Source organism: Strigops habroptila, chromosome 4, assembly GCF_004027225.2.
Source record: "Strigops habroptila isolate Jane chromosome 4, bStrHab1.2.pri, whole genome shotgun sequence".
Taxonomy (NCBI): Eukaryota; Metazoa; Chordata; class Aves; order Psittaciformes; family Psittacidae; genus Strigops; species Strigops habroptila.
In genome coordinates this window covers 83,102,921-83,130,157 of record NC_046358.1, presented here as the reverse complement: position 1 = coordinate 83,130,157, position 27,237 = coordinate 83,102,921, and the positions used below count along the sequence as shown (strand labels likewise).

At 40.4% G+C, this 27,237-nt stretch overlaps 1 protein-coding gene across 3 annotated transcripts in view; it reads right to left on the bottom strand.

Moving 5' to 3' along the window:
- Positions 1-27,237, bottom strand: part of LOC115607615 (ubiquitin carboxyl-terminal hydrolase 22-A) — a 101,123-nt gene that overhangs the window by 17,057 nt on the left and 56,829 nt on the right. For all 3 annotated transcript variants that reach the window (XM_030485112.1, XM_030485111.1, XM_030485113.1), the window contains 2 exons: positions 10,283-10,452; positions 3,394-3,541 (listed from right to left, as the gene is read on the bottom strand). In XM_030485112.1, coding sequence (XP_030340972.1) covers positions 3,394-3,541; positions 10,283-10,452 — 318 coding nt within the window. The remainder of the gene's footprint in view (positions 1-3,393; positions 3,542-10,282; positions 10,453-27,237) is intronic.

Sequence of the window (27,237 nt, the reverse complement as noted above, 5' to 3'; positions counted from 1 at the left end):
GAAATAGGAGTAACTCATATCTTCGCTTCTTCTTCCCCCCACCAAAATACTACTTTCCAGTTAGACCATCTTTCTCCAGCTGTTGGAATAAAAAATAGCGATTCATACGCATGACAGATTCTATCTCTTTTATTCAGAATCATTTTATATTGCTCCAGCAGCACAGAGGAGCCCTGTTAAGTGTTCAGAACATGCCCTGCAGATGCCACAGCTCAACACAGCAGTGCTAGCACAAGGAGGGCTCTCACCCCTGAGACATTTACACCCAGATTTACATGGGTGATCATACAGGTATCCCAGGCTTCCAAACTTCACAGATGCCACTAAAGCAAAGTATATATTCAACCAGCACTTAAAACCACCCAAACCATCAAACCAACCAAGCAACTACCTGGGCCATCCATACAATCATCTCAGAGCAGTTAATTTTATGCTTCGTAGGATGCAGCATTACAAAACTAATCTTTAAATGGACAAAAATCTTATTTTCCTAATTTAAGCAGTGACAGGTATCAGTAACAGGCATTCACAGCTTTCCCTCATTTTCATTAGGACACTTCCTAGAAAGCTGAGTCAATAGAATGGAAAAGGGATATTGGACTCGATGATCTTGAAGGTCTTTTCCAACCTGGTTGATTCCACAACTCCATAATCAACCAATGTCAGCCAAACAAGTATCACTAGATATTTGTACAGTTCTTACCATAAGGAACACTTTCATTTACTTTGGCGTCTGAAGCCTTGGTGATCACGAATAACATCCTACATAGGGCTTTTAGTCAAAGTTGTCCCCATGACTTCTCTACTTCACTGTGAGTTAATCATAGAACTTGACTGCTATTGACTGAAAGCTTTAAAAGGTGTTTTGAGTCAGTAAAATAAATATGTAATATTAGCAGGGGAGGTCTTATTTGCTTATTGTAGCTTTAGGACACATTCTCACTATTAGTAATTATAGTTTTCCATATGTATACTTCACCTGTGTGTGTCTATGCGCATACATGAGTATGTAAGTGGGAAAATGTTCTCATTACACAGCAAACTAGTTCATTCCAAAAGTGGTTTATCATGACCAAACTTGAAACTCTGGTTTAGATTAACTTGTTTGGTTCCCACACAACTGCTTAACCACTTCTTTTAAATTACCTTGATGTGGTATGGATTATTTACTCTAGTTTAATAAAAGTCTCCCAATTTCTCCAGAAACAGAAATCTAAGAACCTGGGTGCAGAGATGTAAACGATCTAGTGCCAATGCCTTCCCACTAGCAGCACTGTAAGAGCTTAGTTATGCCCATGCAGGAAGGCTCAAACTTAAGGATATCCATTAAGTAACTGAATTTCAGTCCTTGTAAGTGGTACCTTTCCAACAACCCAAAAAAGCTCAATACTAAAGGTACAAAACTCCCTAATTCAATTCAAGCTGGCTGAAACCATTATGAAACTGGATATCAATTCAGAAGTCTGTGTTTTCAACACATCTATGAGACCCATTGCGTAGTAAAAGAATCCATATACATGCACTCACTCTTTGCAACAAAGAATATCCAACACACAACTGTTTCTAGTTTTAGCACAGATCCCAGTTTCATTTTCATTCAGGATGGAGAGGCCAAACAGAACCAAGAGTAAAGAAACTGTTGAGAAAACTTGATATTGTTGGTAATTCCAGAAGATACACCAGAGAGATTCTTCATTTAAAGCCAAACCAAAAAGAGTCTTTTCAGATTCTTTATAAGTTTGAAAAGAACACAGGGACCTTTATTGTTGCATATTTTTTCTTTACAATTCCGAGAAGAAAATACTAGTACTTCATGAACTAATCAGGAGGTATTTGGATGCTGGAGAGGGACTCTTCATCAGGGACTGTAGCCCTAGGACTACGGGGAATGGGTTTAAACTGAAACAGGGGAAGTTCAGGTTAGATATAAGGAAGAAGCTCTTTACTGTGAGGGTGGTGAGGCACTGGAACAGGCTGCCCAGAGAAGTGGTAGATGTTCCATCCCTGGCGCTGTTCAAGGCCAGATTGGGCAGAGCCTTGGGCAACATGGTCTAGTGTGTGAGGTGTCCCTGCCCATGGCAGGGTGTTGGAACTGGATTATATTAAGGTCCTTTCCAACCCAATCCATTCCATGATTCTATGACATAGAAGAAATACAAACATTATTTTACATCAAAGATGATGAAAAAGCTTCAAGATTTGTTAGATCAATGGCTCAGAAACTTCACAGGAACCAAGAAGTATTTCTGTCTGCAGCTGAGTTTATTCAGTGTTGAGAAATGAAAGGTCAGTATTTGGGTAGAGGCTGTTCCTCAAAGCACCTCAACACTAGTTTCATAATGTTTGTTGCATTTCAGCTAGTGATTATCAAATGACAGATAATTATTACGAAAGAACTGTTCTATGTACTCCTGTCCTTAGAAGTACTCTCTTGGAGAAGTCTCTTTTGGAGGACACCTATTATGAAGCTGAATGAGCACACCTGCTACAAGGTACGACTATCTCAAAGATAAAAGCAAGACTTCAAAATGCTTCAAAGCAGCAGCAGCAGCCTTCCCTTTGATAGACCTCTGATAAGCCAAAACCTTAACCTCTAGGTGCTTTTTCTAAGAGCATTAGAAGAAAGCTGAGTGCTTTAAAGCTTATTTCTAGTGACTAAGGACTTTTTTATTTGTTTTGCTAGTATCAACCCTAGGGTTTCCCCCCCCCTTATAAGAATAGGAAGAATTTCTGCACTTAAGTAAGTGAACCAAGCTACATCAAACATTGGCAGGTTGGGCTCGATTTAGTTCAGCTAACCAACATGAAATACATAATTTCATATGGTATTACCCAATCAATTCAACACTTGGATACTTCATCTCTAAAAGCATGTCAATGAATAGTTCTACTGTGTTGTATGATTACACATTTTTACATACAGACTAATAAAACAAGATACCAAAACCAAATATTACTTTCTTTTCCTATTCATACTTCTTTAAGCAATTGGGCATTGTAAATACACTAGAATAATATTTAAGCAGAACAGCCATAGCCTCCCGTGTTATTTCCATCAGTCCCATGACACACTGAGTAAGAGTTCTAACTACCTCAAGTATAAATAGAATTAGAATGGCAATTTAAAAGAAAAGACAGTGACTCACAACCAATAAGAGAAAAACCACGATGGTGACTGAAGCCAATGTACAGGCTTGTCTGCTTCTAACTCCAGGTAAGTTTTGACAGTTATGGTTTATTTATAAAATCTTTTCCTTTAAATCTACCAAACATTTTAAAAGGAATCTGCTAAAACTGCTGTTCGAAGACACTAAACTTGATTTAAGAAGAGATTGTTCTACCTCTTTTTGATCCAATATTCCTTGTTGATTGAAGACTCAGGACAAGCCTTACCTTTGCAGTGTCTGTGTAGCACATCTAATGCAGCAATGAGGAACTCGTGTGCATCTTGTTGCTCGTACCCTGCTAAATGCCGTGCATGAGTCCATACCAGGTGCAATAACCTATATGGAATGTGAGGAGATCGGTGCCCAGAGTAAAACTGCTCAAAGCAAAGAAAAGGACATGACTGTTAACAAGTTACACAGCCTCGGTGCATTTAATTATTAAAATCTTCAATGAGTGCAGTTAGTGAAATAAATTTAAACCATTTAATTCTAATGGTCTTAATAATAAAAGACAGAGACAGCTTTTTATCACAGGCTATTGAAGAAGTGATCTCAGAATCCAGCACCTCAGTTTCCTCCCTTGAAATTCCATCATTTTGTGATGGATTAGCCAAAACCAGGCAGGGTTGGATACAAAAAACACTCAAAGATTCCTTACTAATATCATTGGGTTTTATTAAAGTAGCTGGGGAGGGGAAGGAAAGGAAGAAGTATCCTACATTTGCAAGGGATCAGGAATTTCACGCACAAATTATACTCTCCCCCCAAAATCAGGATAAACACTGAAGTTGAGAATATTAGACGTCAACTGTCAGCCTGCCCCTGAACCAAGCCATAGTAACTCTCTGCATCCAAAGGCTCTGAACAGTCCTATCTTATGAAAAAGATTTACAAGCAGGATGGCAGCCTCATGCCAGTACTGGCCTTTCACTGTATTGCTGCACAACAGCACAAGGCTTTAGAAACAACTTTATTCAGCACAGTTGTTCGCAGAGCTGAAGGTACCACTTCATTCACCTATTCCCAAAGTCAGCTGCCTGTTACCACTCCTGCAGGGTGTCACTGCCTGGAGATCTGGTCCTGGACCAGCTCCTGCATCTGCTTCTTAGTCGGCTTCAGTCCAAATCTGACGAGCTGGCTACAGGAGTCACTGCAATTGCCCCAGGTGAGTTTGCCAAAAGTATATTAGAGAGTGCACAGACAAATTATTCAGTCAGCAAAACCATGATGTGAAACACTGCTGCTGAGTGGTGGCACACAGCTGGGGAGGTAAATCAGCAGAGTAGAGGAGGACAGGTAACTGCCTACAGAAGTTCATGCTTGCTTTTTGGTAATAAAAACCAGTCAGGTCCCCCTTAAAAACCACTCCAAAACCCCCATAGTAAGGGTCTGTGTTTCCCTCGGTCAAGGTTTAACTCCTTCCTTTACCCTCTCCATTTCTATCCAAGTGCTACTGCTACAGCTTTCATCTTCCTGGGTCCTCACTCCTGATGCTGCTAATTTCAGCATCCAGAGTCTGGGACTAAAGCTAACAGCCCCTTCTTGAGCCAGCTGACTTCTGTAGCTGTTCAAGAGTCCCTGCACCATGATACCAGTTCCAAAAGCAAAGCGCAGATGCTTGTGGTATCCCTGCAGGGAGCCAGGAAATGCCCAAAAGAGTTCACTTGGCCTTCAGGTTGTGTTTAATGGAGTAAAGTTTTACTTTTAATAAGTGAAAATTTATAAGTCATTTTGCCTTCTCTCACCTTTGGAAAAGGTATTTGCCAGTGAAGTGTTCCTGCACCACCACAATTATGTTTTGCCCAGATCCTACTGAATCAATTGTGGCTTATTTTCAGTTACTCTTCCCAAACAGAAGACAGTAAGCAGCAAAAAACACTGAATAAAAGTAAGATTTGAAACCCCAGCAGTGTGTCATTTCTCACTCTCATTGGAACAGCAGGCTTCCTTCCCCAGCCCCAAGTTGCTTCCTGCCCAGTCCCTGGGCATTTTATATCAGTGCAAGCACAGGCATTGTGCTACAAACCTGCTGAGATAGAACACACTGTATTTTAAGAGACAGGTAGGCAAAAGGGATTATAATCTTCTCATCTAATCCTCATATTTGTAGGCTTTTCTACATAGTTTTAGTGTGTTTCCTTGCAAGGAAATGTCTTTACTGCAAGCTCTGCTTTTTCCCCAACAACAAGATATACCTCTGCAGCTGAACACCACAGAATGCTTCTATAAATAAGAAGATCAATAGTTAACTCTGATGCCAACAAGAATGACACCAAGGGACTGGAGCAGTAGTAGAGTAATTGAAATCTGCTGACGCAGCTGCTGCTCAACATAATTCAGGGAACTGCAGCAATAAAACTTCTCTCTTCTGTCCCGCCTTACAATTAGTCCCAGAGCTCTCTCCGGTCATTTTAACCAACAGCACTCTCTGTAATTGCTCCACTGCAGTCACTAGATCTGCCAGATTTTACATTCTCTAATGCTTCATTAGGATGGGAAGAATCTAACAAGAAGCTTTATCGAATTATCAGGTATTATCACAGAGAAGCTAGAAATGCACCTAGGAAAACGCTGGTGACTGTGCGTGGAGGGAAGTGTCACTGTTGTAATAAATCATAATGAAACAAAAGAATCTGAGCACATTCAATAGCAATATTTTAACTGGAATGTATAAAACAGCCATCCCCTCTCTGTCATTTCCTTGCTGCTGGGAAAAGCAGCCTATCAGAGCTGTTCCAACCCACAAAACGGAAAGAAGTCCATGTAAAGTCTGAATCAATCACTGTTATGCAAACCTTTTCATTAAAGGACGCAAATAGAAATAATGATGGTTCTGCAAGTCACCTTTAAAATACTTTAATGGCACAATTCTTCCAACCATAACTTAAAATGGTTTTTGTTTAAATTTGTTTTCACTTCAGCAGTATCAGCTGTTTATATTGGAGAGAACTAGTTCAAGCCATTTGAAAACGGTCAGTAATGCACTGTTTAATGGCTATTCCAAGGGAAAGAGGGGAAAAAAAAGGAAAAAAATAAGAAGCCCAACCCAGGATTCAAAGCCTCCATTCTTACATACAAACCAAGTTAACAGGAACTTTCTCTTTTTGCACTTAAAACGCTTGCTCTTGGATCATAAAAGGAAGAATCTATAGGATTTAGAGGATTCTAGGCTTTGTATTTTGCATTCTTGTTACCAAAAATATACAGATAGCAGTCAGGTTTTAAACAAAACCAAACCAACTACCGCCACACGCATCTGTAGTGTTTTCTTCTCCTCCTGCCAAAAAGTCATGCATGGAAGTTTCCCAATTATGTGAACAAACGCATTTGATCTATGCTGCATACGTATCGACTGAACAGTCTCGAAGCCTTGTAATCAAAAGTTTATAGGCATAAATCCTGTACCAGGCTCCAGTCCAACTTGAGAAGTGAAAACCACCTCTTAGAAACTGGTTCTCAATTAAGACTTTAAACATTCTGAAAGTTTACAGTGGATAAAGGGAGTGGGTAATACATGTGCCTTTAACACCTACTGGAGCTCTCCCAAAGAGCAATGGTTCAAGGAGTTAGAAACACCGTTTTCCTTGCACGCACGCTGTATGCTCTATACTTACAACAGAGAAAAGGTTTTACTAAATGGGCACTAAACTGTCTGTGCAAAGAGCCTCATCTACTATATCTCTTGTATCTTTGTTATAACTTATTTTATACATAGCCATCAACAGAGCACCATCTTAAGACATCAAAGCCATAAACCATATCGGTGATTTTCCTTTTCATCCTCACTTCTCAAGTCTCCTCGTAGTTGTGCTGTGCACTTTGATAGGCTTATGAGAATGAGGAATGATGGGAAGAAAGAAGGCTCTGTTTACATCTCTTGAGTAGATGCCCTGCATTCTGCTATGTTCCCAGATTTTCCTGCTATTCCAGAGTATACCAGCATACAGATCCACTAATCCTACCATTCTAAATGGTCATTCTGTAAACAATTCAGATAAACCTTAGCGTATGGAGTATCTTAATTTTCATCAGTGAAGCAAAACTAAAACACAAATACCAGTAAGTAAAAAGTAGTGCACAAACCCTTTCAGCCCAAAGGCTCAATGAACGGATTCTGTGTGTTCTATCTTCCCTCCATCCAGTTTCACCACTATCTGTTATTCCCAAATCCTTTTTATTCCTTTTCTTATGCAGTGTAATTCATGTCATGGTTCTATTGAGAAATAGGTTTCAAGTAGCAAAAATGAGAATGTTAATTGATGCAGTCAGATATTTTTAAAACAAACAGAGATCAATGCTTGGCATATTTGCAAGAAAAGCTACCAGGAAAAAATCCTCAGTTCTGAGAACCATCTGATACTCATTACTCACCACCAACCTACTTCAAGGTGCAAGAACTTTGTAGCTTCCTATTTATCACAGACAAATCACACACCCCATTATAATTAAATGATCTTAAACCAGGAAAAAAAAAGGAACAAGTGTTTTTTGTTTGAGAAGCAAAACTTGCTTTTTATGTAGAGTAAGTTTCATTTAGTGCTCAAAACAGTCTCTTTTTCTCCTGGAGAGTTCTTACTGGCATGCATTCACCAGATCCCCTGGCATTCCTTTTGCCTAAGATCACACCTTCAGAAAAGAAGGGTGGAGGGGAGATGGAAGTTAACCCTTGCCCTGATGGTTTGTCACTGGGTAAAATGCCTTGGGATAAGTACATCAGTTAATCCTGGTGGGAAAGCTACATGAAAACAAGACAGAACCTGAACCAAAGTTTCCCCAGTAATTCAATTACGAAGGAATTCTTAACCATAGCACTGAAATCTCCATTGGTTAGCTTTCCTCCATTCAGCCCTTATCTCTGCAATGAGTGTAGAAATCTTCATCCATATAGTTGGGACATGAAAGATAACCAGTCTGCTCTAAAAATGCAAGACTTTGGTTTCCATTCTGAATGTAGAGAAATTAAAACTCACTGGGAAGCAGACTTTTACAATGAGTGCTGACAGAGCTATAAACATAACATGGTATTTACTGCTTGCAAGTTAAAATACACTGAGTTGGTTCCAGACACTACCGTTTTACTTGTGGAGGACTAAGCTCTGGTTTTACTTCAAGGTGTTTGAGTCACTTTTTGTTGTCCTCCCACAGCACAGATCTGCAGAACTTCAACATGAAGTAAGGACAGAGATGCTGTCCTGCCATCTTCACAGTCTGATTATGAGAGATATGGCTCTTCCCTCATTCACATGCCCTCATGTTGCAGCACATCGATTATTAGAACTAATGCAAGTTTAGGCATGAATTTTGATTGGGGAAAATGAAGGCTGAGATTCCCAAAGCTGTGTGTGAAATTAAACTTGATTACAACTGAAACTAATGTGAATATTGCATTTAAGCCCCATTTCGGGTAACAGCTTGTCCTTTGTTACATGCTTGTACATAGTCTAGCAAAAGGCATCCTAGGCCATTGACGAGGCTCCACATACATTAATGCAAATACAAAATCATTACCTAGACAGTCTTGATCTTTCCTCCAGCCCCCCAATCTGTAATGTAACACTCATTCCCCCTTTCCCAAGGGATTTACATGTGTAAACAGAATGTGGTGATATTTAAAATGAGACTTTAGACCACAACTTGATGAAAGGATATCAAGATTTTAATGGTACCTTTTATTTTTAAACAAGCAAATAGGTTTCTATATTAACAGTGTATAGAAAGTGGTATTTCTAGACCATGACTGAATTTTTATCTAGGCAGAGTGGTATTTCCCCCTTTAACTGCACATCTGGCTTCAATAATCCTGCAGCTGCTACCTATTGGTATGCCTGTCTTTTGGTTTTACCTCCTTTCCTGACAGACTCATGAATAACTGAAAAAGAAACCAAAAAATAAGAAATATAACATACAACTAATGACTGAGAAGCAGCATGAAAAGCTGCAAATTCACTGAAACAGCTTTGTACTGGAATGGCTAAAGGGATACTTTGCCTTCTCTTATCTGTTTAACTTGCCTGCAATAACCAAAAATAATCTTCTCTGGTGAAAAAGGCACAGAAGTAAAATCAAATTGAAAATCACAAGATAAAGGTAAAGTTATTTTAGGTTGGTCTCAGCTTGAATGAACTTCCATGACAGCATATACACAAAGACATGCTCTGCGTGCAGACATCTCCAGCTATTTTAAGTGCTCTGTGACAGCATCTACTAAAGCTTTTTTTGAGGTTTTACTTGGCTTGCTTTGTCTGGGGTTTGGTTTTGGTTTTTTTTTTACTTCCCAAGAAAGCAGATCTATCACTGAAGGAAAGACACAGACGGGATTTGTTTGTTTTCAAAGACTCATCTTCAAACTCGGAGCCCATGTCTAGCCACAGTCCTTACATTAGTGATGTGAGATTAAGACAGTTAATAAAGCCCTTTGACTATTAAAGAAAAGACTGTGCCTGTCTCCTACAGCACAGACTAGACCTCCAGAGAAAGGAACACTGCAAAGCCAGTCACCTGAGTGAGGAAGGGAAAGAAGAGTAGCTCCTACATGGAAGGTACAAACTGTACCAAAACATTCACTTCTCTACATCCTCCTGGCCATTAATGGGTTGCCACATAAGAGATGATAGCAAAGATGTTTCTCCCTGCTAGAAAGCACCGAATCAAGATCTTTAAAATATTTATACAGACCTACATAATCCAGTGCCCTAAACCACAAGGCTAGATACCATTGCTTTATTCTCGCTCCCATCAGCACCCAAAGAGCCTATGACATATTTTCCAGTTACAACTTGTACCTTTAATTAAAGCACACATTCAGCTCTAAGACTGAAGCCTTGCAGATCAGTCTCAGAAGAGCAGGCAGCACTGTAATTATTTCCAAGACCAGCTTTGCCTAAACAAGGGTGACTTAAGAATAGGGCTTAAAGGGACAATAGTTTCCTTTTCAGCAGTTGGGTATTAGTGACAGTAGAGTCTCAACTCAATCTTTACTGCTCTGTTTTGCCACACCTTGAGGGGAAACGTATTTTGATTCCCTTTCTATTTGCAAACAGAACACAACCCCTTTTGGGTTAGGAAACAGCCAGCATCTGGGGAAAGGCAATGTGTTTGTGGCAAATAGCACTCACCTCCTGAAAAAGCGTAGACATTTCACAGACCAGACATGAGCTGGGGCTTTGCATTTCACATTTGTGCCTGTCGGAGAGGAAGAAATCTCGCAGCAGTGGAGTGTGGGTAAGTGCCTGGACAATACAGTTCATAAAACATGTGTTCCCAAGATTGATTAGCCCTCGTAGACCTACGAAGACAGAAGGGGGAGGGGATGCATAAGCATTATCAAGTTAACATAATAGTATATTTGCATTTTTATATAGTTTTCACAATGTTGCAAGAGATTTACTGTATATGCACAGCTTCCAAGTACGCAGTTTTATATTGCTTTAGGTAGGCTATTGGTTTTGATGTACTGAAGTCACAAGCTGCCACAAGCTTTCTGATCTACACTAGGTTTTTCAAATTGTCCGGAAAAAAGGAAACCTCCAAGTACAGCAACACCAATAGTGTTATTTTGCAGTGGCTGTTTTGCCATATGTGACCAAAACACCTCCTCCCTCCCCAGGCTGATTGATACCAAAGTGCAAAGACAACAACTGGTAAGACACTACAGTAAGAAACCAATACATTTAAAAACATCACTAAGTTTTCAGATAGTTTAAAGGCTTTCCCTAATACAGATCACGAAGCCAGAATAAGGGTTTTGTACTGTTCTAATGCAACAATTATCTTTCTAAGACAGGTAGCAAAGGAAACAGCCTTGACAAAACCAAGTCAGGCTGCGCCATCCAATGCAGACTTAGCATCTCCTTTTTCTGTTCAAAACCCAAGATCCGAACAACCTTAAAAGAGAAACTCTGACCAACCCTAGTTCCACACTTGTTTTAGCTAAGTTAAACATCAAACTATAGTACACACCAAAAAATTCAACTTGGCATAAGAGGATTCATCACACCTTAAGTCAAATGTTCAGTAATACCCAGAGACGATTTCTTGTGCTTGGAAACCAAGATGCTTAAAGGAAAGCTCTTTTGTTGCACAACAGAAGAGAGGTTATGAGTGGGGAAAGCTTTTCAGTCATTTGCAAAGTCTTAAGCGAGAAGAAAAACATGCTCAAATCCTTGAGTATTCTTCCGAAAGGTTAACCTAATACCACCATACAGGAGTGCTAAATGAGAAGAGTGTCAGGTGGACAAGAGTGCTTATTTGTAATCAAAAACTTACTTTGAAAGAAGATTAAATGCACTGATAGATAAAATTCTGGTATTTAAAATTAACAGTCCTTTTCTGCAATATAAATATGATAACAACACAAACAGTGAATAAAAAAACAGGATTACTTGACAGAGAACAAAGAATTTCCTTGCCATCCATGAGGAGAAAAAAAATCAGTTGGCAATGCTGTGGCAATTAAAACTGGTGCAGTTCCCTTGCAATACACCAGATAGTGCTCAAAGGGCTCTTTAGCATCTTTCAGCAGGAAGAGGTGTGGTCCAGTTGCTATGTTACCAGAGAGAAATGGCACTACATCAGCTTGAACTGCACTACATGAGTTTGAACTGCACTACTGAGCTGCAGGCAATGGACTCAGAGCCCTCAAAGTTGTTTTCCTCTATCTGATGCAACACCATTCTCCTTCCAACAGCTTCCTGGTGCTTCTGTTTACTTAAAAGTGCAGGACAAAGTTTCTCACTATATTCTAGTAACTTCTACTGGGCAGAAAGCTTATTGCAATTGCTTTGTTTTCATGCTGGGAGGCAACAAGTGTATGCACATTAGCAAGGTGTTAAATAGTTAATTTGTTGTAGCAGCTTGAAATACGGTGTGATGCTTCAGCTTTGTACACCGTCCTACCTCATTCCCCAGCCTGCATGCCTCTGCAAACAATGTCACAACAGAGATGTGTTCACGCTGTGCAAGTGGAGAAATGTTTGGTTGGTACCTCTTGCCTACCTCTCTCCTGTATTTTCCATTTAAAACTTACTGGGTTTATTTCAATCACAGACCGCAAACCCCTGGACATGCCTGAGATGCACCAGGGTATTTTGACAAGCAGAAGAGTCTCTCCCTGTTTCTCCCTGGAAAACTCAGTCCCTCTGGTGAGCTCCAGAATGCAAAGTCAGCCAGCACAGCACAGAAGACGGCTGGAAAACCAGGAGTACATCTAGAGACTCACCCTAGTGCTTTTGTTTTTTATATCCAATTGAGCAATCACAAGTAAAAGCAAACACATAAAGGCAGCTTTTTTGGAATCATTTATTAAGCATCATTTATTACATGCCTGTGGCTGGACCTTCTTTCCCTGTGACCACAAGAATCAACTCTTCCTTAAAGTTGCCACCAGAAGACTAGTTACAGGCATCAAATTCAGAAGGCTCTCTTGGTTTACTCTACTTGCTTGCTCTTTTGGTGTCAGTTTTTTCCTGGGTCTAAATGGAGTGCTTCAAACATTATGACTTCACTTGGATGAATCCAGACAAAGTAACCTGCAAAACAGACAAGGCTGAAATGTGAGTACTCCAAACCCTAATAAAATAAGAAAGTGGTGAATGCAGCAAAACATGAGAACTTACTTGGCTGAAAAGGGAAAAACATAAAGGAGCATGTATCAGTCTTACCCTTGAGGGAGCAATGACTGCAGCTGCTATACTGTCTCTTAAACTGACGTTTGAAATGAAACAGGTATGATGCAGTGAACTGCAGCTATGTACTGCATAACTAATTGGAGCTTACTGGAAAACATAAAAATCTGATGTACATAAAGAGCTGACAAGAGCTCACAACAACACATCCTCTTGTGTTTAACTTTTATGAGAAAAAGTGGATTTTGTTGGAAAGAAAAATAGCTAAAACTGAAAGCCTGTACAGAATTCCAGTCATTAAAAGACCAAGTCTGCCACACCTATTCCCTCCTCATTAACAAAGCCTGACAATATTTAACTGGAAGTGTCAAACATTGCAACATGTGGGTCATAAAAGTAACACAAAAATAATGTGCCAAAACCTCAGATGCAGGAGTGCACTGATGAGATGCTAGCAGAGAAAACTGTTGTCATTTGTGCAGAGGAGTGGGGCTAACTAAGGATTGCCAACATTATCTTATCTCTAGTAATAAATCATAGAATGGTTTGGGTTGGAAGGGACCTTAAAGCTCCTCCAGCTCCAACCCCCTGCCACGGGCAGGGACACCTTCCACTAGAGCAGGTTGCTCCAAGCCCCTGTGTCCAACCTGGCCTTGAACACTGCCAGGGATGGGGCAGCCACAGCTTCTCTGGGCACCCTGTGCCAGCGCCTCAGCACCCTCACAGGGAAGAGCTTCCACCTAAGAGCTCATCTCAGTCTCCCCTCTGGCAGGTTAAAGCCATTCCCCTTGACTTACCACTACTTGCTCTTATAAAATGTGCCTTTTATAAACCTGTTACTTTGCAAACTTCTGCTATGCTTCATAATGTTATCTTTCTGTTTCTTATGAACTGTTCTTGAAATGAGCAAGAGCAACCAGTGAGATACTCAACATATTCTACACACAGATGTGAGCTCTCATGGTAAGTGCAGTTAGAAAAGTACTGGTTTACTTCTGAACCTTGCTAATGTAAATGTAAATACTGGAATTAATATTGCTGTCAAGACAAAGTTGTCCTGCATGGTATAATCCATAAAGAAAACACATTATGCATTGTGTACACCCACTACTCTCATTCTGTCACATGCTGGACAGGCAAGGCAAAAACAAAGAAGAAATCTACTTCTGCAACGCCTGATGATAAATCCATCTGGAAAATTCCTTTTAGATTTGGTATCAAACCCAGGTTCTAAGCCCCTGGCTTACCTTTGTCAGCTTCAGTTCTTCAATCTTCTTCCAGTAACAGGCTTTTTCCTTTTCAAATGCCCAAAGTAATAGATGTGCAATACTGGGCAACAAGGCTGCTTGTGATGCTGGCAGATCCAGAACACTGGTTCTGCAAGTCCACCCACACAGGCGAGATGGAAAAACCAAAACAAGATAAGGAAATTCCACTTCTCTGTGAAATGCAACTGTACAGCTATTAAAGGTGGGAAAGCAGGAAAATTAGGGGACCACACATGAACACAACATACAGAAAAACCAACCAGGCGCCTATTTTGCTCTGCTGGAAGAGGTTCTGTTTGCCTCTAAACCTAAACTTTGTGCTGGGATAAGGAACGACAGCAGATAAACCAGTCTGAACAAATACTACCACGCAAAAACCTGTGATTTATTGGAATGAAGGTTCTAGAAGCAAGAACATAGGTCACTGTACAATACAATTTGTGAGACAATCAGGAAATCACTCAGATGCACTAAAACACATCCAGCTTGAGATCCTTTTTACATTAAACACAGGTTGGCGACAACTTAGAGCCACTTTTGCCCCACTACCCCAGCCCTCCCAGTTCCCCATCTGGTGTTGATGCTTCCCTGAAGCTCCATCACACAGTATCAAAGTTGGTGCAAGCTGGCTCACTGAAATATTTAGAGTTCCACGTAATCCTTGGAAACACACAGTGTAACATGGCAATGACGATCTCCAGAACACTATTAGGTTTTCATCCTACGTTTATACAGCAGGAATTGCAACATCATTTAAGAGCATCCTTCTAGAAATGTATTGCAGGGGAGAGCTGCCCTACTTCTTAGCACCTAAAGCTAAACCCAAATTCCCTCTCAGCTCCCAAGTTTCAGGTGCAGACCATCCCACACATCACCAGAATGTATCTGTTACAAACACCAGCCCAATACATTCCTGTTCCACCTGCACACCAGAAGCAGCATAGTTTGGCTAATGGGGTTAGTGACAGCAATTATTCTCAACAGATAAGCCCTTTTGAAATAGTAATAATAAAACCCCCAACATTTCAGAAAGCAGCAGTATGCAGATATATGAAATTGCAAGTCTATGTAGAGAAAATGCCTGACATTGTGACACTGGTGATGGTGTGAGCTATCAGAGAAGATAACCATGCTGGTTTGGTGAACTTATTCCACACCACTTCAGCTGAAGCATCTTTCCTCCGTGGCTGCATGAAACCCACAGGGAGCTGCAGAAGCAGGAGTCGAATGTATTAGAAAAGGTTGTTTCAGGTGTTACAGAACATTTTACAAACTTGCTGAGGACACACTCAGGTATTAAATTATTTTAACAACAGTTTAAGAAAAAGCTTCAGAAACTTTTGCCACAGCCAGGTTAAATGAGAAGATTTCAACCACATGATCTTAAAACCCTGACTTAACAACTGAACATTTCTACCTCCAGCAAACACACAAAGTGCAATCTACCAACTAGGCTGCTTATAGCCAACCCTTTGCCTTGGTCCTTAAGGATGCCCAGCAGATAAGCTGGGGCAGCTGCCTGAGGAAGTGCTCTCTGAGCTGATTCATTGATTCAGATTGGTTTATCAGTACATTCTTTTAAGGGGAATATTTTGACAGATACAGTTAGCAAGGGATTACATGACAGATCAAGGAAATGAAGATGAACACTCAGAGCAATAATCTTCCCTCTTTGGGTTACTGCTGAACCAGGTGAAAACACACTGAAGTTCCCCTGCGTTTGTTTTCCTGACTTGGCTCCTTTTCTGCAGTTATTCAATGGTGGCAGCTTAGTCACTGCTTGTTCTGAATCACTGTAAATCCTTTCTGAACCAAGCCACCTTTCTGGAGCTATACCACTACCAGCACCCACCCTCTCTCCAGCCCCCTCGAGCTGCTCAGTCACCAACAGGCACAGAGAGTCACCTGGAGAACTTCACTCTTCTGCTCCAGCTCACTTTTACACAAAGCCTTTTAAATCACAAGTCAGAACAGAGTTCTAGAGCAGTATTTCTTAACTTATAAAGAGATTTGAGATACGTGTCTTCAGTTTTTCTATAGCTGTTATATTCTATATATGAATAGAATTACACTATTCCATTATCTAAAAACACCTATTAAATATCATGTATATATGTGTGTGCACACCAAGAGTCATCATCCACATTGAATCCTGCAGTTCTGGGAGGTTGGGAGGATGACAGAGTACATTGTAGTTAGGTAATATTGGTATACAAATATGGATTTAACAAGTATTTGCATTTGGCACTGACAGAAGTCGAATATAAAGGCAGCCCCTTCCATCCAGAAGCCCCAATATACACAAAGGTGCACTCTGGTGCAGCTCGAAGACACATTCTTTAGTTTAAGTATCTGACCTGCACATATATCATTAGGGGGAACCATAGGTTAAGTCCATTCTGTAAAATACTGGGATTAGAACAGAAAGGAAGTTTACCTGTATTTATTGCAACTGCTTACCCTACCCAAACACACAAGAAGAATGAGGTGGGGTTTGTTCCTTACACGTGCTGACCTAATGTTGGCATGTTTTCCCCTGAGAAACTCAAATGTAAGATCCAAGGTGCACATAAAATCCAATTTTAAACAAGGAAGACAATGAAAACATAACCAGTCACTATAAGACAATGAAGAAGTGGTTCAAAAACACCAAGACAACACGTCAACTCACGTTTCCCAGTTTTGCTGTCTGCAAGAAAAGTCTTACTTTAAGTATTAGGACTTAAATGCAAGCTCAAGAACTTCGTTCAGGTTCACATGACAACTTGAAGTCTTTTTCTTTTAGCAATTTCTGGCATAGCTATGTGCAAATGGGCAGCTCTGGAGTGACCTCAACATTCACAGGAGACTTTCCAGATTTATCCTGGTTTATGCTGTGTTAGGATTGCCATTCAAAAGTCATTGGTTTTACCTTTTTTCTCCCTTAAAATATCCAAAATGCTATGAAAAGTTACCAATAGGTAAGAACCTACCTATATTAAATCGTCAGGCCAGGCTGGATGAGGCTTGGAGCAACCTGCTCTAGTGGAAGGTGTCCCTGCCAGTGGCAGGGGGTTGGAACTGGATGAGCTTTGAGGTCTCTTCCAACCTAAACCATTCTATGATTCCATGATATACACACAGCGATGTTTGTAGCATCTGTCCAGCGACAGAGATGAACATACTTTCTACCAGGTCTATGAGGATGATTGAGTTCACCCACACAACATAAAAACAGCAGCAGTGGTTCTGTACAGGCAAAACTAAGAAGTCCAAACCAAGTCAATGTGGTTACGTCCCTTATGCAACCAGCTTTAGTGCCTCTGCACTGCATTCCCCAGCTCTTCTTGGAAGGCTCCTTACCTTGGGCACAGCACCATGTGAACATGCTCATATGACACTGAGCACATTCATGCTGCTCTGAGCCTAAGCTGAATTTGCATTGACTTAGCATGGATTGAGACACCAATAATGTTTTCCCAGCATTTAGTTTGTCCCCACCTCTCTTAGTTAACAGGGAATTTATTGCATTCATTGGTTTTATTCAACAGTTTCAGTGACATCACATAATATACACTTACAGAAGGTACAAACTACATCAAGATAGTGCAAATGTAACTGGAAGACAGGACAATAACTCAAGAGCAACTTGGTAAGTAGGAGAAACTATCTGAAATCAATTACATTCAATAAAAACAATTGTGAAGTAGGAAACAAGAAAATTAAGTGGACAAACACAAAATGAGGAGCGATGGCTGTAGCAACTCAACCTAAATGGCTTAATACTGTGCTACAGCTCCAAGATACACAGCATTTTGAAGCTTCACAGGAACATGAGAAGGCCTGGGAGGTTATTATTGTGCCCTGGTGACAGGAAAACCTCAGCTGGAATTGAGCACCCATTTTAAGAGTTCTACAGAAACTGGAGAGAAGTTGAAAACATGAGTGAAAATTCCCATTAAATGAATATTTGACACTGGAGAAACAACTGAAGAACCCACTGGTTGAGTTTAATTAATTAAAGAAGATAGTGCTGATGGAGGAAGAGCCAGGCTGACAGTTCTCAAGTACGTTCCAGGCCACTGCAAAGAGGACTGTAATTAACTCTTGTGGCCTGCCAAAGCTATAATAAAAGACTGAGCTCAAAGAAGAGAAATTTAATTAGATATTAAAAATAATTGTCTCACCGTTAGAAAACACTGCAACAAGGGAGTCTGGGACTCCCAGTTGTTGGAGTGGTTCCAAACGCTGCTCCAGCAGGAATGGCGCAGTACATTGATCCTGACCCAGGAAAGGTGTGTGATACCCCCTCTATTTGTCACCCTGTAACTGTTCACACATCTAGATTAATATTACAGCGTGATACAAACCCCACAAATCACCTTTGACAAGGAGGGGCAAGGTGAGGGCATTTGCACACAACAGCTAAGCCCATCTAACAGCTCACCGATGCCAAAAGGGCTGTTCTCCCTGCGCTGAGCTGCATCTGCTTGACTCCATGGTGAAATGGGTCACCTTGCCTGTCTGACAGGGGAAGTAGTCTCACCTTGAGGGGATAAACTCATCATTAGTAGCAATGAGTGACCTGTCTGAGCAGGTTCACAGAGCTCAACAAGGGTCAGGACAAAATGCCAGGGCCAGACTGAGAGAGGGATGCAGGAGCTATTGGTCTCTTTCAGAGAGCCAGCCTTTTATTCCCTCTACTGCAACAAGCTTCCAGCACAGGCCGATGTCTAAAAGCCACAGGCAGGATAGCAGAACAGCCATAGCCCTTATGTCTGTATCCTTATTCCTACCACATGGCTTTGGAAACCAAAATGAACTGTTCTCCCTCAGGAAGGGATGAAGAAGAGGTAACAGCTCCTGCTAGGATCAGGGCTGCTACCCATCCTCAGTGCCATTTTTAGACTGCATAGGTATCCTGTGTATGAGCTTCTGCATCTGTGGCTCAATGCATCATTCATTCACTTCAGCAATGCAAAAAATAGTCACAGGATAACACAAAGAGGTCACCTGAATCTGCTATTTCAGTTCATTTCCTCTGTGTCATACCTGCTAGTGTGTGTCAAGATAAATACGTCTGCAACTATGAAGAGTGCTATAAACCAAAACTGGAGGAGTGTCCCTGTATCATGCTGCACCTTCAGTTAAAAGCAGTAACTGCCAAACAACACTGGGCTAAAGACTTAGCATAGGAGCTACATTTTTGTGACTCATTTAAATAAAGAATTTTAGTAATGAGAGAGAAATAACCAGCAACAAATGGCAATGAGATCCAAGAAAGGTTCCTCTTGACTTTGCCAGATTTGGGAGACAAAATGCACATCTCTAAGCAATGACTACCAAAGAAGGCTTTACTACAGGTTCTTCCTCAGGGCAACGGATCAGCCCTTCCACACACGCCACTTGGACATAGATTGTTAGAAGAACCTAAGGGTAAGTGACATGGAGTAAATGGCTCAAACGAGTTACCAAGAGCATGATCAAACATAGGAAGTACAGTGGTTTACATTACTATTGCCCAGATGAAACAAAATCCCCAAGCCAGACAGTGATTCCTGAGTGTACACAGTGTGCCAGACGCAGAAAGTACTCTCTATACTATACTTACAGCTTGTACATCTTCGGAATCAATTCACAAACTAATGATGCCAAAACATGAGCCACTCCACAGCCCATAGGAGTTTGTTATTTGCCTTAGGGCATACACCCTATGATTTCCTTTACCTGCAGATACTTCGTGGTGTGCAAGTACTGTGTGCCCGATTCTCCAGAAGAGTTCTGACCAATTACCCTGATTTGTATTTCTGTTTCTCCAGGCTTAAAGCACTTCAAACAAGGTTAGTGACCTCTTGTAACGGTGCGGGCATGGTAAGCCAGGCTGTGAGCTTAAACTCTGTCATTTCCTTCACAGTAACTCTATGCTTGGGTTAAGACCAAGCACACAGATGAGGAAGGAACGCTCCATGTCCTTTAAGTTCTCATCCTTCTGATTTGATGGTACTTGGCTCATGAGCACACACCCTTGGCCTGGTAAAATGAGTCAGCAGGCCTAAAATATCTGGCAATACAAACAAACCTACCTCTTAAGGTTAATTTTTCATACAGCCCGTGTAAATAGAGAAGCTGTTTTGAACAAGTCAAGGGACTGCAAGGATCTCTTCCCTGTGACTTTAAATGAAGAAACATGCTTCCAAAACCAACCAAAGTGAGTGGTTTGCTCAACCACTGAAAAGGGTATTGAATCCTCCACTAAAATCACAGGAACACATAGCTGGAGAAGATGGCGAGAAGTGACTTGGTCTATCCCTTTACTTCAAAGCAGAATTAATGCTACCCGTGTTATTCCTGACAAATGCTTCCCTGAATTATTCTTATAAGTCTTCAGTGTTGAGATCCTGCAATATGCCCTGACGCACTCATATTCTGAAGTGTTCCAGTGTCATCTCGATAAATTAATGCAGAGTTTAAGAACTGCAACAACATTAATATGGAAGATACACACCCACTATGAAATCCACAGATAAGCTCCTCTACTAGTAGTATCACAGCTTCTGAGTAAGTTCTTTAATACTTCAAGTATTAACAGCTTTAAAAAATCTCCTGAAATGAGGGAAGAGAGAACTTGTCCAAGATACTGAAGTATCACTGGTTTTCTGTGTACCTCAGTGGGTATGGCATGAGCCATTTGATTTCCTCTTGTGTGTCCCCACAAAGAGGAAAATATAACAGTCAGACAGAAGCCTTCTGTGGGCCAAACCTAGCCAATATGTCCCCAAATTGATCACAATTAGAATAAAAAGAAACAGATCAGAATACAAATAATACTTCCTTATAAACACTTTGCTGTCTTGTAGCGGCAGAGCATGACAACAACCCTTACACAACCATACGAAGTTCTATGTGACAAGTCCACCAGGATTGGGTTTTCATCTAGGTAGGATACAAAAACTATTCCAGGAGCAATTTCTCCTGGCCAGGATGTGAAGTTGAATTTTCTTCCTGTTATAGCAATGGCTGCCTTGTAAGTGTGAAGAGTAACCTGAATTAAAAGAAAAAGCCAGGAAAAAGCCTTTTAAGAAACTAATGTGACATAGTTACATCCACACCTAAAACCAGGTTTTAAAACATTACATATAATGAGCATCTGTATGAATTTACTGTCTCCCACAGCAAGCATATGTTTAAATTAAGTGTGGGACACGAGGGGAAAGGGCAGCTAAAGCCAAGGATCTCTGCAGTTTGCAAGATGAGTTTTGAACCTTTTGCTAAGTCGCCTACTAACGGAAGGAAGACCCGTGAGCACTCTGCAAAAAAGTCTTTTTTTGTTTCAGCAGTATGGAAAATGTCAGGTTTTATATCTGTAATTTCTCATCTTCAGCATTTTTACCGACCATCTGCATCGCCAAATTGTTTTTCTCTCTCAGGTGTCTCCAGAAGAAACCAATGCATCATGTTCTCAAAACCAGAAAGCTATACAGCATGTTATCATCCAAGGCAATTATTTCTCTCTATTCAATTCTTTCAGCTGAAATGAGTAAGACTGAAAAAGACATTAAGTTCTGCAGCAGAACTTGTACCAAACTTCTCTGAATCCCTATCTTGGCATATCAAGACCCACTGAACAAATTTTGTCTGTTGTGCTTCAACCTGATCCAATCTCTGTCAGGGTCTCTTAGCAGGGAGAGAACACACTGGGGAATGCATACATACAATCTGGATCTCAAATTCTCAGAACATGCAATAGAAGAAAACATCTTTCCTATATGGCACTGGAAATAATCACATAATGCTTTGATACTTAGTAATAGATTTGATTATCTGATCCCTGTAATGCTTGAAGAGCAGTTGGCTGGAGGAGAAAGATGGGACACGATGCTCTCCAAGCACACGTCGCATCAAGAGCTAGAGAAACAAGAAGGTGCCTATTTCTGCACAGCAGAAAACATGACACAAAATGTCACATTTAGGTATCTGCATTGCACTAAATGCCTTAGATTAACAATGAAGCCAGCCTCCTTACAGCTGTTGTGCTCATTGTGCGCTCAGATATACAGGAGATGAATGGATTTAAAGAAGTTGAGTAAAGGAATGGAGAAGCTCCTAAAGCAACCACATAAGCAACATGAGTCTCACCCACTCTACATAGCAAAGTTCAAGACATTGAAGTCCTATAAACCAGAGCATGAAAATAACAATCTCATAACTGCAGGAAGGGAAAACAGAGAGGAGACACGCAAGGTCAGAAAAGAACAGCAGCAGGCAAAGACCAGAACCTGTGTTTGTTAAAAGGGCTGAAGGATCGATATGGAGCATTATGACAACTAGCCCTTAAAGCTAGTTCAGCTCTAGACCCTTCAAGGTATTTTTAAATGGCAACTAAAAAAAAAAAGCCTTTATACAAAATAAAATACTTCAAAAGGTGGCACGGAATAAAATGTTCACTTTGCCCTCCCCCAAAGCAGCCCAACTTCAAAACTCAGTGAGCTCTTGCATGATCTGCACAGAAGCACAAGACTTGCAGTGAGAATCCTGTGCAGATGGCATCTTTAAAGAACAAGAGGTACTCCCACTAAACTGACAAACTAAGATTCACACCCGCAGCCGTCCTTTCCCCCCAATATCACACCATATGCTGCCTACAAGTTTTTCCCCTTCCTCAAAACAGATTTCACAAATTAATAACTTGAGGAGTAGGCTAACAGCCAACAAAATTAACTGCATCCAAATATATTAATATGCACAAATTCTTGTTGATGAACTGGCACCGAGCTATTTCTACAATCCACAACACGCAAACCTCACCACATGCTGTTTATGCATATTCCTAGTTTCAGTATATACTGTATCTACCTTCTGTCCACACAAAGCCCAGCTCTAGAAGCAGATAGGAAAGAGCAGAATGGGAGGTCATAGTAAATATAATCCAAAAGCTATCCACAAAAGAACAAAACTGAGATGAAGATTACTGGCCTTGTTGAAAATGCCATGCTCTCGTGACACAGAGTTAATCAGGTTAAAACCCAGCAGTAAATCAAAGTTTGTTTCTTTGGGCTGGGTTTAATAGCAGGAAAAAGAACCTTCTCATGCCGCGGGTGCGCCTCTGCCCATGTTAAGGCTGTAACCAGTGTAGCTACGAGGGCTAATTCTGAATTTCCTCATTTGGCTCCTGGTTTAGAGATTATCAAAGTACCTCTGCAGTGACTGCAGCACCAAACAGTGATAATACACCCTCCATTTCAAGAAAGGCTTTGATTTTTAGAGGATCACTGCATGATATGGACAGAAAGAGCAGTAGTCTGCAGTTTGGCATCTGATGGGGTCAAGAGAACAGGAGACAAACCCCACTAACCTCAGGGTTTGCTGTTGAAGAAGGGCAAGGTCTGCTGTTTGTTCTGACAAACACAAAGCCAAGCACTTTTGGAACTATTTCTGTATCCACGGTTTTGATTTAGTTTTTAGTAAGTTAAACAATTCCCTGATAAATTTCCTTTAATTTTAAACAATCAATACTTGATCTAAATAAAGCTACCCTGCTCAAGAGGGCCAGAATGAAGTTCTGGCTATATATTGCTCTTGGGTTTTTTCTTGTCAAGAAAACTCCCATTCCCATAAAAACCTGTTCGAGCAGATGATGACAAGTGACTAACATTTACTGCATTTTTCATGCTAAAAGCCTAATGTTTTGACTGCATGATGAAGTTATATAATGACTTAGTGAAGAAAGTACAGGGGGAAAAAAACTACCATTAGAGAGAAATAGGTAAGACAAATAATGGAGTCAGCAAATATTTGACACTTGAAAGTTGAATGAGCATCTGGGGTGGGGGGAAATGGTTTTGTGCTGCTACTTAGCTGGATCCAGTGATGAAGTTTCACCTGAAGAAGTGCAGAACACAACTGTAGAGAAGTCAAATCGAAATGCTGTCTGTTAACTAAAAACAATGAGTATGGATCAGTAACAATCATGGATCTACTTTTTACAACTCCAGAGGAAGAAAAGCAGGTTTGAGTTAGAAGTTTGGAACATGATCCAAGCCCTGGATTAAGAACCCTGTCTTCCAAGAAATTGCATATTGTGAACACACGCAGTGTATCTTCTTTTGTCTCAAATGCCCAAGAGCCACCTAGAGTTATAACATTGAAGAATGTTCTATGTAAGGAATATGAACAGCAGTTTTCCAAGACAGGGCAACAGAAAACTTCAATCCCAACTGCAATCTGCTTATTTCGCATACAAATAGTTTTAACTTTGTACAGTTTTATTTGAGGTAAATCTCTGGAGATTAGAATTCCAGCTTTACAAACTTTGATGCTCACATCAACATGTCTTCATCTGCAATACTTCATATTATTGCAGCTATGCATACACCTATAGTTTGGTGCTCCTCTTCACTCTTACTTCCCCACTAATAAAACATGTAAAACAAGCTTTACATGGAAGGAAAAAAGTCAAACCATTCACAGGTTTTCATATATATTTTTTTAAGGAATTCTAACACTTATATGAAAACCCACTGCTCCTCAGACAGCAAATATACCCAAAGGTTCTACTCACTTCCTGTTCTGTTTTAAACCAAACTGCTCCCACATAAAGCCATGCAAACTAAAACCTTCAAGCAGCCCCGTGAGCGTAAGAAGCTCCTTCAGAACACATTTAGCACATCACTGCAAAAGCTGTTTCCGGCGCCAGCCTACCACCAAGCTCAAGCTTGAAGGTATCTTCTCTTCAAAGCTGGTTTTGACATTTTGTTAATTTTTACTGGAAACAAAGCAAAGGCATGGGATTTATCCTGTACACAGATACTGCAAAAAACAACCTTTAAGTATCCTTTTTCTAAAGGCTGCTAAGAATACTCCTGATCCTCAAAAGTTAGGTCTGGTGGTTTCTTCAACAATCCATATACTACTGCAAGAGGATCAACCAAAAAATACTGGGAGGCCTAACACCTAACAAGTCCCCAAAACTAGCCATGGAATACATTATTTCCCAAGTTATCCCATTACTACTGCCTGATACTTCCCAGAGAAGAGATGTTAACTTGGTTTATACTTGAACTTGTTTTAGCATTTTAACTTGAAAGTAGGACTAAGCCCTTGGGGAAAAGCAGTTCTTTGCAAAGGGAATCGGTATCCTCCTTTCATTATTCTTTACAAGCTGAAAAACAAGCCCTGCAAGTTTCAACTGTTCCTTCAATCATCAAGCACAAGATAGGCAAACATTGTATATTAGTTACTTCCAAAGAGCTTTTGTTTCTCTTGGGGAAGGGGACTGTGTATAAAGGCTGAAAAGGGAGAGCCATAAACTTTGAGGTTATCCATGTACAGCACAGAAGGAACATGGCATAAAGCAAGAAGTTCATTTGGATTTCGGCCTTACTACCGATTGATTTAAAAATGAAATAAATTGATAAATAAAAGATAAATTATTTTTGAATCTTAAAAGATAGAAAGGAATTAATTTAATTACATATTTACTTCAAAAATATTAAGTTAAACATGCAACAACAGAGGCCACGTTATCACTGATGTCAGCTTCTCAAAGAACTTGCCTTCTTCATATGGAATCCTAAAAAGCCTGAAAAGTTTGTTTTCTGTTTAAAACTGACTTCCTGGCTTATTCTACGATCCAAGAGTAGTCAATCTTTGCTGGTTTTGCTGTAGACAAATGAAAACCACAGCTTGGATGCAGCGTGGCTTGCTGCCAGCAAAAGGAGGTTCCCCCTCACTCCCAGCCAGGCATCCCGTCCCTCTGCCGTCCCCTCCTCACGCCAGCTTTGTGCTTATGTCAGAACCTTTGTCAAGCTGTCGAGTGCAGTAACACAGAAGAACATTGCTTTTGCAAAACCACCACCAACAAAAAGCACAATGTTTTCTGCCAGCTTAATGAACTGAACAGACTCTGCAACCAGCTTGACTGCACAAGAGCCAATGCCCAGGAGAGGGTGGGACCATGTGGCTGGAATTAAGGGGAAGCATACACAAGGGCAAAGAGAAGTAAAAAGGATTGCCCCCTGATGGAAGCAAGCTGTCTACCTCAGTTGTAGCATATGTCTTCACCCTTAACAGGTATTAGTAGTATAGTGCTTTTCTTCTGCCTAAGGTGTAGCATCAACATGGAAGAAGGGGAGAAAGATAATGAAGTCTTACTGACTTCATCAAAAATGCTTTTGAGAGTCTGCTTCTCTTGATGTTCACTAAAGAGTACATTGCTGCAAAACCATGACATGAAAACACAAGCAGGACAACTCATATTCAGAAAGAAATCAGCTTAAGTCCTTGTTGAAAGAGGGCCTAAAATTCAATGAAATATTGACATAGCAGAAACCCCTCCTTGTTCCTGTGAAGCTAGCCAGAGATCATAGAAGCATTCTGAAGAAGTACTGTTCATTAGTAAACTGTTCAATGTGAAGGTAAGATTACTTACCCTTCTATAACAAAAACTTCTAAACAGAAGTTTGCTCACTCCAAGCACGTAAACACTGCAGGGACTTCAGTGTAGTTGTCCCTAAGCTTATCCAGAAGCAATTAAATAATACATACCTTCACAGGAGTTAAACCATATGACATTAAGGCAGTGATGCAAACTGCTTTCTGCCTTGGAAAACCATCAATCAATACACAAAAACTATCAATCAATACAGAAAAAGACGAGTGAAATATCAAATCTGGAATTTCTTTTTGAAAAGTCCTTTGCAGAGGACAGGTTTATATTTTATACTGCTAAAAGAGGTCAACTTCAAAAGTCTAAGCAAGACTTTCTGAAAGCAAATCTCTAAAAAATCTCAGCAAGTAAATCACAACTCCTTTAGTATTTCTTAAAATTCCCTTGGAGCTTTGAGAGGAAAAGGGGGGTTTAAATTTAGTTTTACTACCAGGTTTATCAACGTTAGACCTAGAAAAAAGAATTACACAACTCAGTCCAACAGTCAGAGCTCATGACAAGGCAAGACAGGAATTTACCAACCCAACCTTTGAGGAAACAGTTTTCCAACCAGATAAACTATTCCAGTTATGAAGTTAGCTGAAAAAAAGTATTCACAGAGGAAACATGCACCTGAGCTGTCTCAAAGGTGGTTTTCCTTTCCATCATCACAGAGCAGTCTAAAAACAATTAGAATCAAAGACTTCTATTCCAGGTGCACTTTGTGTGGTCATGATTTCAAATATAAAGGTGTTACTGCTTACAAATCAATCACT